General features: G+C 43.3%; 1 protein-coding gene across 2 annotated transcripts in view; it reads right to left on the bottom strand.

Annotated features, from left to right (window-relative positions):
- Positions 1–13,522, bottom strand: part of svep1 (sushi, von Willebrand factor type A, EGF and pentraxin domain containing 1) — an 82,810-nt gene that overhangs the window by 9,159 nt on the left and 60,129 nt on the right. For both annotated transcript variants that reach the window (XM_086166424.1, XM_086166425.1), the window contains exons 23-41: positions 13,288–13,401; positions 12,356–12,557; positions 11,795–11,952; positions 11,426–11,624; positions 10,886–11,061; positions 10,567–10,691; positions 10,199–10,328; positions 9,815–9,985; positions 9,351–9,524; positions 9,066–9,185; positions 8,806–8,982; positions 7,424–7,508; positions 7,117–7,308; positions 6,438–6,605; positions 5,441–6,110; positions 2,574–5,287; positions 1,449–1,683; positions 999–1,154; positions 456–519 (exon numbers count right to left, since the gene is read on the bottom strand). In XM_086166424.1, the coding sequence (XP_086022550.1) occupies positions 456–519; positions 999–1,154; positions 1,449–1,683; positions 2,574–5,287; positions 5,441–6,110; positions 6,438–6,605; positions 7,117–7,308; positions 7,424–7,508; positions 8,806–8,982; positions 9,066–9,185; positions 9,351–9,524; positions 9,815–9,985; positions 10,199–10,328; positions 10,567–10,691; positions 10,886–11,061; positions 11,426–11,624; positions 11,795–11,952; positions 12,356–12,557; positions 13,288–13,401 (6,030 nt within the window). The remainder of the gene's footprint in view (positions 1–455; positions 520–998; positions 1,155–1,448; positions 1,684–2,573; positions 5,288–5,440; positions 6,111–6,437; positions 6,606–7,116; positions 7,309–7,423; positions 7,509–8,805; positions 8,983–9,065; positions 9,186–9,350; positions 9,525–9,814; positions 9,986–10,198; positions 10,329–10,566; positions 10,692–10,885; positions 11,062–11,425; positions 11,625–11,794; positions 11,953–12,355; positions 12,558–13,287; positions 13,402–13,522) is intronic.

Raw genomic sequence — 13,522 nt, 5'->3', positions numbered from 1 at the left:
GTTAACAGTGTGGATCTTCTGGTTTTCAAGTATTAAATGTTACACTGGCAATGAAACCTAGTACGGCATGTTCGCATAACTTCCAGCTCAAAAAGTTGAAAAGACGACCGGATTTCTCATGCACCGACGGTGCATCTGCATTGAATCTTGCTTAACAGGAAAGTTGTGTAATACCTCGCACTTGTTTCTCTTTGTTGTCGCACTCCATCCTATTATTATACCTCGCACACCTCGCCCCATGTTATTATGTGAAGTATAGCCGTTGCATTTCTCTAAAGCTTTTAACTATTGAAAACATCACCTATATGTATCTATGTGTTTGTAGAGGCAGGAGGTGTTAGATACGGGAAATCATTCTTTTATAGGGTTATGGAAATTTGCTGTGTGGAACTGGTATGAAAAGGTGTGGCACATTTTAGACCTTTGGTTTCCATTGAAGCCGGTGATACACCTACCGACACATAATGGCTGAGTGCCGCTCCACGATCTGTCTCCCTGGCAGGTCAGGAGGGAGTCTCCCTGTGGAAGAGAGAATAACATTTACACTTACAACTAAAAGTCAACAAGCTAGAGGCATATAGGGTTTTCATAAACTTAAAAATAAGGTAGTCATTTTTTATTTTTTTTTTTAAATTAATTATTCAGTGAGACACGTACATAATTAATTTTCTAAAGCTCAGGTAGACGTTTTATCAGGAAGAGTGACTTAGTTCCTTGTGTGGGTGTGATTTTGTCAGTCATACACACGGCTTAGGAGAAGTCATGTGACTTACTGTAATCTGAGAGGTGGCCATTAGCCCATTGATGAGGGTTTTAGAAGTAGAATTACAGAGGAGGAAAGGGAAATTGTTTTTACAGCGTTGGAGATAAAGCTCTGGATTGAAGGAGTGGAGTGAGTCAGAGTAAACACATCCCTTGGGGGACATGACCTCAGTTACCGAGGAACTGTAAATCCTTTTATCATAACTCTACAATACGTGTCATGTGATGAGCGGTACCTTCATATCGTAGCCGGGCAGGCAAGAGTATGTAACAATGTCTCCATAGTTGTAGCTGTCTCCCTCCATAACACCATTAAGTAGAGCAGGAGGCTTTTCGCACACCACTAGCTCACATGAAACGGATGAGATGCTTGGAGCCCAGGTTCCACCGAGCTTATCGCACAACACAAAGAGAGAGGGAAAATAACGGAAATATGGGTTTAACTTTTCATTTTCTAGAATGGTATGGTTTTAGTTCTGAAGTGCCGCTGATATACGATCTCTGATAAGGTGATTTAAGGCCATGGTGACCACTGATTTTAATAATTAGAATGGTAATCAAGAAACATAAATCAGATAGGCTGGCTGATAATCTTATACTAGTCTTACAAGTCAGAATATATGATTAACCACATTCAATGCCAGATTTCAGGTAAGAGGAGACTTGCTGGGCAAGGAGTAGAATACCTGACATTCAGCTAAGGCTGACCCCTGCAGGTAAAAGCCAGGTGGACAGGACAGGGTGATCATGCTTCCAACAGGGATGAGCTCATTTCCAGTGATTATCACATGGGGGATTGATAGATCGGTGGGGAGCAGGCAGGGGGCTGGGCGGCAGCGAATGCTGTGTTTGGACCAAGTGCCATCACTCTGGCAGGTCAGAGTTGTTGACAGTGTTGCCTGCTCGTATCCATCGTCACATCTTGGGCGAGACAGTGGAGGGGGATAGACGGGGAAAATGCGATTAAAAAAAGAGAGCATTGAGTGTATGTATCTATCAAGCTACTTAACTATGAATACATATATACCATGAGTATATATAACGAGAGATTAAGACTACTTAACTAGTTTCTCTCCAGTTATTTTTCTAACGTGTGCAGCTTTTTTTGTACAACACACTTTTCAACTAATATAAACAAAATACCCTATATGGTATATAAGGCTATATGGTGCTATTTTGGTCCATCACTGTGCATTTATGTATATACATATATATATATATATATATATATATGTATATGTACATACAGGACAGTCTCAGAAAATTTGAATATTGTGATAAAGTTCTTTATCTTCAGTAATGCAATTACAAAAACAAAAATGTCATACATTCTGGATTCATTTCAAATCAACTGAAATATTGCAAGCTTTTTATTATTTCAATATTGCTGATCATGGCTTACATCTCAAGAAAACTCAAAAATCCTATCCCAAAACATTAGAATATCATAAAAAAGTAATTTTTGTTTTTTTAATTGCATTACAGAAGATAAAGAACTTTATCACAATATTCTAATTTTCGGAGACGTCTTGTATATTTATCTTTATATTGAAAACTCACGCAGTATATCAACTTCACGTTTTGATTCAAATAATTCAGCAACTAAACACAGTCTCCTTGAAAATATCGTTAAGGTTGTCAAACCATGAAGTTAGCAGTTAAATTGACAAAGTGACTGAGGATATTTTGTTACTCTGACAGTTGCATAAGCTTGATTCAGCAACGGAAAAGGCACTGCAAAGAAACAATGTTAATAAGAGATGATGGAAGAAGTGGTTTTGCATACAAAAGTAAGAAATAATTATAATCACCTGTACTTGATCTGGTTCGGGAAGGTGAAGTCATCTCCCACCACCCGCGCATGAGCTACAGCTGGCGGCTTCCCACAACTCAGAGGATCACAACTGATTCTCGGTTCACCCCATCTACCATCTCTTCCGCAGGAGAGGTGAGGGTTCCCCTTTGGCTGATAGCCAGGTCGACACCTGTATATAATCATGTCCGGAAAGGTGGCAATGCCGCCCTGCATCACAGCATTACGAACTGTAGGCGGAGCGGCACTGCACCTCCCCCGACCACACACAGGCACGCCGGGGCTCCACACGCCTCCCCTCTCACACGTTGCCTGAGAGGGACCAAGGAGCTTGTATCCGTCGTCACATTGGAAGTGCAGTCGGTCTCCGCAGGCACGGTTGCGGCCGAGGACCACCCCGAATTTCAACACAGGGAGTGGACAGAGACAGGGACGGCACTGAGGCACATTGCCTTCCCACAGGCCTTGTGCAGAGCATTGCAGGATGGGATCGCCGATTACTTCATAACCGTCGAAGCAGACGTACTCCACTATGTCATTGTAATTGAAGCTGGAGCCGTTCAGGAAGCCGTGGCTGATGTCTTCCGGTGGATCACAACTGACAATATCGCAGCGAGGTACGGGTTTGTCCCAGAGGCCATCCGATTGACAAATTCGAGTATCATCTCCGTTGATAGTATATCCTTCGTCACATTCGTATTTGACTTTACTGTTGAGGCCGAACTCTGACCCCAGCACACGGCCGTTGGGTATCGAAGAGGGTTTCTCACAGCGGGCGAGGATGCAGACAGGATACTCATGACTCCAGGTGCCATCAGCTTGACAAATGCTGACAGATTTCCCTTTCAACAGGAAACCAGGCTGACAAATCAGTTCAATCTCCTTGCTGAAGGTATAGTCTTCACCCTTAAATGTAATGTCACTGGGTATTTTAGGGGCACCGCATGACACCGGCACACACCATGGTTTTGGTCCGTTCCATTTTCCATCAGCCTGGCAAACAATCGTGTCACTACCCTTGAGGACAAATCCAGGGTGACACTCGTAGCGTAGAACCTTGGGATACACAAAAGCAAATCCAAGAACTGTGCCATTAGATATAGTCCCCGGGTCACCACATGAAACAGGCTGACAGACTGGAGCTTCATTGGTCCATAGTCGACCTGACAGACACTGCCTGACAGGCTCTCCCCTCAGCTCATATCCTCCCTCACAAGTATATTTGACCATACTGCCAAGGGAGGTGTCTGTCACATTAACCCAGCCGTGCTCTGGGTTAGGTGGGGTCTCACATTCGGCTGGGACGCATGATGGCGCTGTCCCATTCCAGGCTCCATCCTCAAGACACACCAATCTGGTTGGGGTCGTGAGGTCATAACCTGTGTGGCAACGGTACTCGATCAACGTCCCATGAAGGAAGCTCAGATCCATGGTGGAGACCAATGTCCCAGAATTAGAGCCTCCTCCTTTCTCCACTACCCGAACATAGTCCCCAAAGTCGATGTGAGGAGGCAGGCCACAGTCAGATGGCACACACACAGGAACAGCACTTGACCAGCCAAACTCCTCACATGTTAGGTGGTCCTGACCTACCAGCTGAAAGCCAGGAAAGCAGCTGTAGAAAATTGTAACGCCAAAACTGTGATCTTGACCCTCTACAAAGCCATTTTCTATAGGCTGGGGTGGGGTGCAGGAGATCTGCACACAGTTAGGTGGCTCGGAATCCCATTCCCCACTAGGTTGGCAATTCAGAGACTCTGGGCCTTGTAGGCGGTAACCACGGCGGCACGAGTAGATGGCACTATGACCAAATTGGAGTTTTGTGTAAACAACTTTTCCATTGACTGTCTGTTTGGGGATAGGACACTCCGTTGGGTGGCAGGAAGGCACCCCTCCAATCCAGAGTCCCTTTTCTCCACAGAGGACAGTAGAGTTCCCCACTAAATTATATCCAGTCTTGCAACTATACAAGGCCTTGCTGAGATACATCAGACCCTGAACATCAACAATGCCATTAGACACTTCCACAGGCTGAGGACACTCAACAGGAATACACTCCGGGTGAGGTTTACTCCACTGCCCGTTGGCCAAACAGGACAAAGAGCTTTCTTTCCGTAAAGTAAAGCCACCCATGCACGTGTAAGTCACCACAGAGCTGAATGGAAATGGGGGTATGGATGAGGAAGGGCCCCCAAATGATACCTCAGGTAGTGAACCACAAAAGACCTGTTTGCACACAGGAAAGGTGTCGTTCCACTCTTGGGAAGGCGTGCAGCGGAGGATCCGAGCCCCATCCAGGACGTAGCCGTCCTCGCAGGATAATTCCACTGTTGCTGATTCAGAGTCCACGCTCTTTAGAACAAGGTGGTTTTCTTCCAACGGTGGCTCTGGACACTGCACAGGTGAGCAGCGTGGACGTCTCATCTTATCCCACCTTCCGTACTTCAGACAGGTCCAGATGGCATCCCCGTGCAGCTCGTAACCCTCATCACAGATATACTCTACTTTGCGTCCCACCTGGAACTCAGAGCCCCGGTAACGTCCATGAATGATGTCAGGAGGAGGTTCACAGGTCAAAGGAACACAGCTGGGGGGATCATTGTTGGACCACTGCTTGTTGGCTTGGCAAATTCGCTCTGGACGACCAATGAGTCTGTAGCCTGCATTACAGGCATATATCACTTTGCTGGCGAAGGTGAATCTACCTCTGACCTAGAGAAGGACAAAAGAGAGGAAAGTGAAACCAAACATATTTACCATCAAATGTGCAATAACTAGAATTTTGCAAGATTATATTACAATACTAAGAAAGAAAACTTCTATGTCCTATTCTATTTGTAACCTCTATCAATCCGGGTGACTTACCATGTATCCATTCCTGAGTATAGGTGGGGCACTGCAGATCACAGGGGAACATGTGGGGAGAACTCCTCCCCACTCTCCATTGGCCTTGCACATCCTTCTTTTCTCCCCGTGGATCAGGAAACCTTTATTGCAGCTGTACGCCACAATAGCTCCAAAACTGTAGTTTGTTCCACTCACATACCCTCGATCGATGCTATCCGGCCGGGAGCACCTCACCGGCACACAGCCAATATCGTACGGTGAAGGCTCCCACTCTCCTCCCATCAGGCACCTCAGTGTTGCTGTGGTGTTTAGCATGAAGCCCTCTTCACATTTATAGCTCACCTCAGTGTTACTTGCATATTTAGGTTTGTTGACTGAATCTAAGATGGCATGGACGAGGTCAGGCGGGCGTAGGCAGAAGTTTGCTATGCAGCGGGGTGCCTGTAATCCATCAGGGGGGGCCCACACACCCTGAGCATTACATATCATTTTGGAGTTATTGCTAGCAGTGTATCCATCAGTGCAATAGTAGTTTGCAGTGTCTCCAAATAGCTGGTGGCTCTCATAGGGCTCTGCATGGTCAATGGCAGGAGGAGGGCCACAAGAGAGGGGGACACACTGGGCAGAGCTTTCACTCCATTCACCACTTGGCAGACATTGTCTTGTTTCTGGGCCAATTAGAGTATAGCTGTCAAATAGACCGAGATATTAGTGAAGGGAAGGAAAGTTGCCTCTAATCACAAACAGAAATCATAGTGTTGGCATATTTTTGCATGGGTATTGGAAGCTTTGAGTGTTTAAGAGAAGCCTGGACATTTCCCTGTAAAGCCTGGTGTTTTTGAATTTGTGGAGGTTTAACATGCTTTCCTGTTTACACATAGAAACATAATTTTTGAAACAATTTTGTTTTGCTGTCCCTTGTATGACTACACCACAGCATCAGAGTTTGACATTTTAACACTTTCAGTAGTCAAAAGTAGAATAACATGTGTTGTGAGACAGCAGCCCTATTTACCCATCTTTGCAGACATAGTAGACCTTGTTCCCCAGCTCATAGTTATCTCCCACAGTCGTGGCATCTCTCAGGGCAGGGGGGTCACTGCATAGGACATTCACACAGCGGGGGACAGGCCTGCTCCATTCCCCCGTCGCTTCACAAACCACTTCCATGGAGCCCTGTGGTCTTTGCACCAACAAAATACTTAATTTATGTACAAGTTCTCATCCCAATGTGTCAACTGCGTCACGAATGGAGAACTCTTCCCTGAGTGTCACACACCAACACATTGGAAACCTGTTTCCTGTCACATTTCTATGGAGCATCGTGTCTATATCAAAATCAATATCTTTCCGGAAACTCAACCAAAATAGAAGCAGAGTTTGTATTTTCCATATCTTTCTGCTCAAAATTTGAGAAATTGCATTCACCCACTGATCCTGCAGCGGACATGTAGATGCTTCTCCAGGTGCATCGAAAAACGTCAAGTAAGGGGTGTTCAATGCGTCGGTATGTGACGAGGCTTGATTAATACTTGATTCTAAATGTTATTCATAAAATCAAACTATATACATAGGTAGGTGATGTTGCTAGTTCTCAAAACCTCCAAAAGCCTGTCTGAAGAATTAAATTGTAAACTCAATTTTTGATTTTACTTCTTAACTGAACGGTTCAATTGTAAATAATGTACTCATACCTGTATCCTTCAGCGCAAGTGTATTTGACGATGGACTGGTATGTGTTTGTGTCAAGGGTGTAATCTGCATTGTCCACAGCTGGAGGGACCCTGCAGGTCACTGGGTAGCAGTTTGGTGGCGTACCGCTCCACCTAAGACTAGCAAGACAATGGAACTCGTAGGGAATCTGGGGCAGGAAACCATCCAGACAGCTGAAAAAAAGACACAAAATCTTTAATGTTTTCTCTAGTTTCTTTTTTCTCAAATCTATAAAGGCTTCATTTTGGCTTCAAAACAATATAGCATCACAGGGACTTCAAATGATACCTGAAAGTCACCTTGCTTCCATAGGTAAAGTTGCTACCCTTCATGCTGGAGTTCTCTGGGACAGATGGTGTCGGGCAAGAGAGGGCTGGAGTGCAACATCACAACACAATTAGTAATGGATAGTTTGATGTCCCTTGTCATGAGATATCCAAATAGAAATGAAACATAAATGATTGAATTGCCAAGATGTATTAAACACAGCAGATATAAGGGAATCTGATTAAGTCTGGGGTGGCGCGGTGGTTAGTGCTTCGACCTGAACAGCCTGAGGGACCCTGGTTTGATTTTGACAAGGGAACCTTTCTGTGTGGAGTTGCATGTTCTGTCTGCGTGGGTTTCCTCCGTTTTCTCCCACAGTCCACATGCAGCAGGTTAATTGGGAAAATTGCCCCGAATGAGTGAGCAAATGTTATCTGTCTTTGTATGTAAGCCCTGCTATTGACTGGTATCCAGGGTGTACCCCATCCATTGCCCTATGACAACTGGGTTAGGTTCTATCAGACCCGGAGTGCAGGATAAGCAGTAGAGGATGGATAATTAAGTCTGTTACATTTTCTCTCAGGAAGGATGTATCTAGCTTCGAGCCAATATGGAGGTGCTGGGGTTGACAGGTACGCAAAGTTCGATTACATTGTAAAAGATATGTTTATGAAGTGTGCACGCAATGGTGTTTCTGAACATATCTGTAGCTTTTATATGTACAAATGTATGAAAATGGTGTTTATGTATTGTTAATCCAAGGCAATTTACAATCTGAGTTGTTTTAGGCCATGTGGTATTCTGATCCTTTTTAGTCCTTTTTTTAGCTTATTGAAGCTATTTCCAATTAGTTTTATGCCTTGTTATAAAGTCATAGCTTTTAAAATGTGACAAATGTGTACGAACAGCCTGAATTGTAATGAGAAATACCATAACGTACCAGGACAAATCATAAGTGTTTAGAACTAAATTTATCCAAAGACCGCTAAGAGGTTTGACAAAAAAAGTTCAAATAAGCATACATAAAAATTTACATCAATTGTATTGGAAGTGCTTGTAAAAGTTTCCTTGAGCGCCACATTAGGTCTTTATCCAGAGAAATGTCTCTGGACATATGAACTTTGATGACCTCAAACATAGACTGTATTCCAGACCTTCAGCTAACCATCGTTCCTGTATTTGTTTGGGAATATTTACCGCGACTACACTTTTATGTCTTGTAGTGGCTATGCTCATTCTCATGTGACAGTATCTATGGAAATACTTATGGTCGAGGTGATACTTCGAGACAAACGTAAACTCAAACAAATCTGTGTTACTTCAAATGTTTTCACAGCAAACAGTGCGCACAGCAAAACTGTTACTCTGTGTCAACTGTGTTGACATGACAAACAACTACTTACCTCTGCAGAATGGTGAAGGATGATCCCAGCTTCCTGTTTCCAGGCAATGCAAGCGAGAAGGGCCAATCAGTTCGTAGCCACTGTCACAGCCAAACGCAACTTCACTGCCCATCAGGAAGTTGCTTCCATCTCTGAGGCCGAACTCAGGAGATCCAGGGTTCGGACATTTCACCGGCTCTGTTTTAAATAGATTCAAGATGTTTCATTCATAAACAGAAAAACATTATTTGACCAAGAATTAAAAAATTTGGGGTATTTACCTGTGCAATTCTTGCCGTTGCCACTGTACGGGTGGACACAGGAGCAGGTGTACGAGCCCTCGGTGTTTTGACATCTTGCGTGACTATCACAGTCGGATCCCAGTGCACACTCGTCGACATCTAAAACAACACCACAGCAAAATGGCAGAGAAGATACTAGTTCTAAACACTTGATATTTAAAAAAAAAATTCTCATTCAGTCATGTGAATAACACTGATTTGAAGTGACACAAAATCAATGCACATCTGTTATTATATCTTGAAAATGTTTTCATTATGCATTACCTAGACAGGCTGGTGCATTTCCTCCCCATTTGCCGCTATTGGTGCAGTGTACCTTGGCATCTCCGAGCAGGTAAAAACCATCATTACACTGGTAGACGACTGAACTACCGGCATGGAAGTCCGTCCCCTCAAACATCCCGTTCTCCAGAGGATGAGGAGGCCCGCAAGACACACCTGTGCCAGATTAAAGGTTCCTTATTTGTAAGTTATGGATATGGGCTATTATTCTTGTAAACGACAAATGTAATTCCTGGGTTTCAGTCTGTGAGTGTAAAACAGTGTAATTTTGAAACTAAAGTTCAAAGGACTGGAAAAACATTTTTGTGATCACAAGGTGACGAGTCCCAATATTACGGTGTATTGAAAATAGGTGAAACTGAATAAAAAGTATGTTCCTTTTCTGCCTTCAAAAAAACAGGTAGGAGAAATGAATATGAATCTGTAGTTTCATGTGTGCACTTTACGTTCACAGTGGGGAAGAGGATGGCTCCATTCTCCTTTATTTTGACACTGTAGCACTGGCTCCCCTACAAGGTAGAAGCCGGGATCGCAGGACAGCTGGACCTGGGCACCGGGGCTCACTTCCACATTGGAGGCGTGAAGGTGGGGCACGGCGCTTTCTAGCTTTGGACAGTCTGGAGAGAGCATACATAGTTCTAAGGTGTTGCAGACAGGATATAACATGACTGCTACAATTCCAAATAAAACCATGAACGTGTTGTTTTTAGAAGATGCAATGCGAAAGGCTGAAAGTATAAACATATGCTATATGAAAAGTGTTTATTTAAAAGGTCTATATGCTAAGGGACACTTTGAAGTTCATGATTGTGCGTGTAGAACAGCCTTACCTGCACAAAAAATGCTATTGAGGTTTACTTTAACACGGCCCATTGCCCCATTCAGGAAGTCTGGCCAGGCAAGAACGTTTCCTCTGTGGGCCACGTGTGAGGCTGGACAGCTGCTCGACAGGACCTTGATCTGAAATATATCATATGTACAACCAGAAGAGGAGAATGTGAGTGGATACAAAATAACTTACGTACAAAAATGTTTTTTTTTTTTGATTGTTCTGTTTTTCTGTTCCATAGCTGTCAATACCAGTAAACAGTATTTTAAAGGGGCACTGTGATTCTCCATTGTATCGGAACCAGAATGAATCAGAATCAGAATGCTTGTTATTGTCACTGAAACATTGCTGTTACAATGAAATTGTTACCTGCTGTGGTGTGAGGACACTGTCCCAGATGTGGAGTTGGCTGATGGAGCCAACGAAGGATTCCACAGGGTTGAAACCCTCACCTCTCTGGTCCTGGTCCTGACCAAGAACCAGCGCCCCCCCACCTGCAAGACCCACGAAAAAGCGCTGAGGTTAACCACTATCATCGATAATGGCCTGTTAACATAATGCTACGCTTCATATAAGACTAACACATGAATTCAAGAAGTGAGGCATCTCACTTGCTACAACACAGTGTTTCATTCTGTAAAATATGTATCTTGGTGGAAAAGGGACCAAGCTGAGGATAGCACTACACCTGGGATAGTGGTGCCAACTGACAGGCCTTTGCCTCCATCTGAGGGCTTCCCGTTGATGTAGATTCTCCAGTCTCCATCCCAGCTCCTCCAGGACACCCCGATGTGGTACCAGTTACCTGTATTTACTGCAGGACAGTCAGTAATTCGCTCCTTACCGTTCACATAGAGCACCCACCTGTAAGAATGTCAGGCAGCAGAAAGAAAATATTCAAACTAAGACATGCAAAAGGTAAAGGGGTACAAAGAAAAAAAATTAAAATAGGTGGCCCTTTCACATGTATAAGGCAGACTAAAGGAGCATCCCTGAGATGAGGGAGCATTTGGAATATTTTAGGTTGTTTTTTTTTTCTATCTGGTCCCTGTTTTGATTGTTTTGACAATGGAGACTGTGCTAAAAAGCGGTATGAATGGGTAAGAGACATTTATCAATTCCAGGGACTCTCATCTTTTTCTGAATTTGTTCATGTTTCTTATCCACAGACCTCAGTCCTTGTATCTGAAAAGGGGTGTATAAGTGAATCTTGCGATCTGTCACTGACCCATTGTAGTCTATGAGAAGGAAGGCATTGTCACTGCCGTCCACAGCGTATGAGACAGGTGTGCCATAGTTGGTCGTATCGGATGACTTCATCCAGAAAGTGCATGTGATCTCTGTTAGAGCTGGCATTACTCCATCCATCATCACATAACCGTGGATTCCTGACACCTCAAAGTCCAGGTTAAAGGCAGGAGACATCTCTAGCGAGACAAATCGGAAAAATATTTCAGTTTCTTCTATTGTTCCCATGTTTGACTTCATTGAATTCAACACAGCAATTCAGAACTAATGTTATTACGATCAGCGATTTATCTTTTTCATTCTCCTTTTTGATAGTTGCCATGGTGATACATTGTCTGTCCTATAGTACCTGTCTCACACCTGGTTCCGTTGAACCCAGGAAGGCAGCGGCAGGTGTAGGACCCCAAACCATCCAGGCAGCTGGCCCCGTTCACACAGGGGTTAGGGTCACACTCATCCACATCCACCTCACAAAGCCGGCCACGGTAGCCCTTTACACATTCACATCTAGGACGTAGAAGGGAAATGCATTTTGTTTTTACACAATGCAACGCAGCTGCTTTCGTTCCCTGCTATTTGAGATCTAGTGACATGCGACAAATATATGATTCTATTTATTATTGTGTACATGTGGGTGTTAAAGTGATTTATATTCAGCAATAAAACAGAGGCTCCTATTTCAGTTTTCATACTAACAAACTCCTAAAACTGATGTTTCGACCAATACTCTCCAATTGGCTTTAAGATATGCATCAAGTGAAAAGCAAGACTTCAAAAAAGGTCTTTCCGCTGTGGATGAATAGCAGAATGAGTGTTTCTGATTAAAACAAACATTTGTGCATTTGATTTTTACATCAGACATCATCGGTCAAATATTAAAAGGAAGCTTATAAAAAAAAATAATTATCACCTAAAATTGTTGACAGCATCCACACATGAAGCTCCATTTAAGCAGGGGGTGCTGTAACACTCATCGATGTCGATCTCACAGCGATCCCCCGAGAAGCCAGCGGCACAGTTACAGGTGTAGCCCGCCATCAAGTCCTCGCACACACCTCCGTTCACACAGGGGTTGGATAAACATTCATTTATCTCCAATTCACAGCGATATCCTGTAGAAATATCGAATGCATAAAATAAATAAAACATCCACATATGTTGTATAAAATTTAAAAAAATGTACCGTAATTTCCAGACTATTGTGCGCACCTGAATATAAGCCACACCTGCTAAAAATGAATAAATAAATATATGTTTACATATATAGGCTGCACTTCTCTAGTGTCCATGTTGTAACATGAGATATTTACATACATAGATGTTACACCGATACATACTGGTAACATCCACAAATACGTACTTGAGATGCCTTTTTTACGAACAGTGCCTGTAACACTGATGAAAAAAATGAATACTTAATAACACAAGGAAAAGTCCATCCATCCATCTATTTTCTATCTCCGCTTTGTCCTACTCCAGCTGATCGCTATCTTCGTCTTTCTCCTGCACACTAAAACTATTACAGTTGTCTAAAGTTGTGTCGGAATTGGACAGCCTCAGAATTTCACAGTAATTTAATTGGTCCAATGTGACGAGGCTAAATGTTTTGGCAGTATGAAGCTCCCTAGCCCCGAAAAAAATCCCCAAACGAGCTACATCATTTTTTAAGCCGCATAGTCCAGAAATTACAGTATTCACATATATATTCATAATGTTTAAAATATATATAGCAAATGCAGTTGGCTTCATAAGCCTGTCGTTATTGATATGTGCGAAAATCAACAGATCAACGTAATACTTACTGTGCTGATCAAAAATTGAAATACAGTAATCCTGGCTAACCTGTGAAACCGTCGGCACAACTGCAAGTGAATTTGTTGACCTCATCTACGCAGACGCCTTCATTCAGACACGGGGACGAGACACATTCGTTCACCTCTACTTCACACAGAGAGCCTGGTATAGGGCAGAGATAACAGATTAACCACAAAAACTTGTTCTATATTCCTTTTTTCTCTGGTGCTCTGTGAAGCATACGTGTCAACATAAGTCTGAAAAAATCACAGCCTATAGGCCA

Source organism: Fistularia commersonii, chromosome 19, assembly GCF_037954325.1.
Source record: "Fistularia commersonii isolate RoL2024-O1a breed Wild chromosome 19, RoL_Fcom_v1.0, whole genome shotgun sequence".
In the NCBI taxonomy this organism is placed as follows: domain Eukaryota; kingdom Metazoa; phylum Chordata; class Actinopteri; order Syngnathiformes; family Fistulariidae; genus Fistularia; species Fistularia commersonii.
Note: the sequence above shows the minus strand (reverse complement) of the source record. Positions and strands in the feature narration are given on the sequence as shown.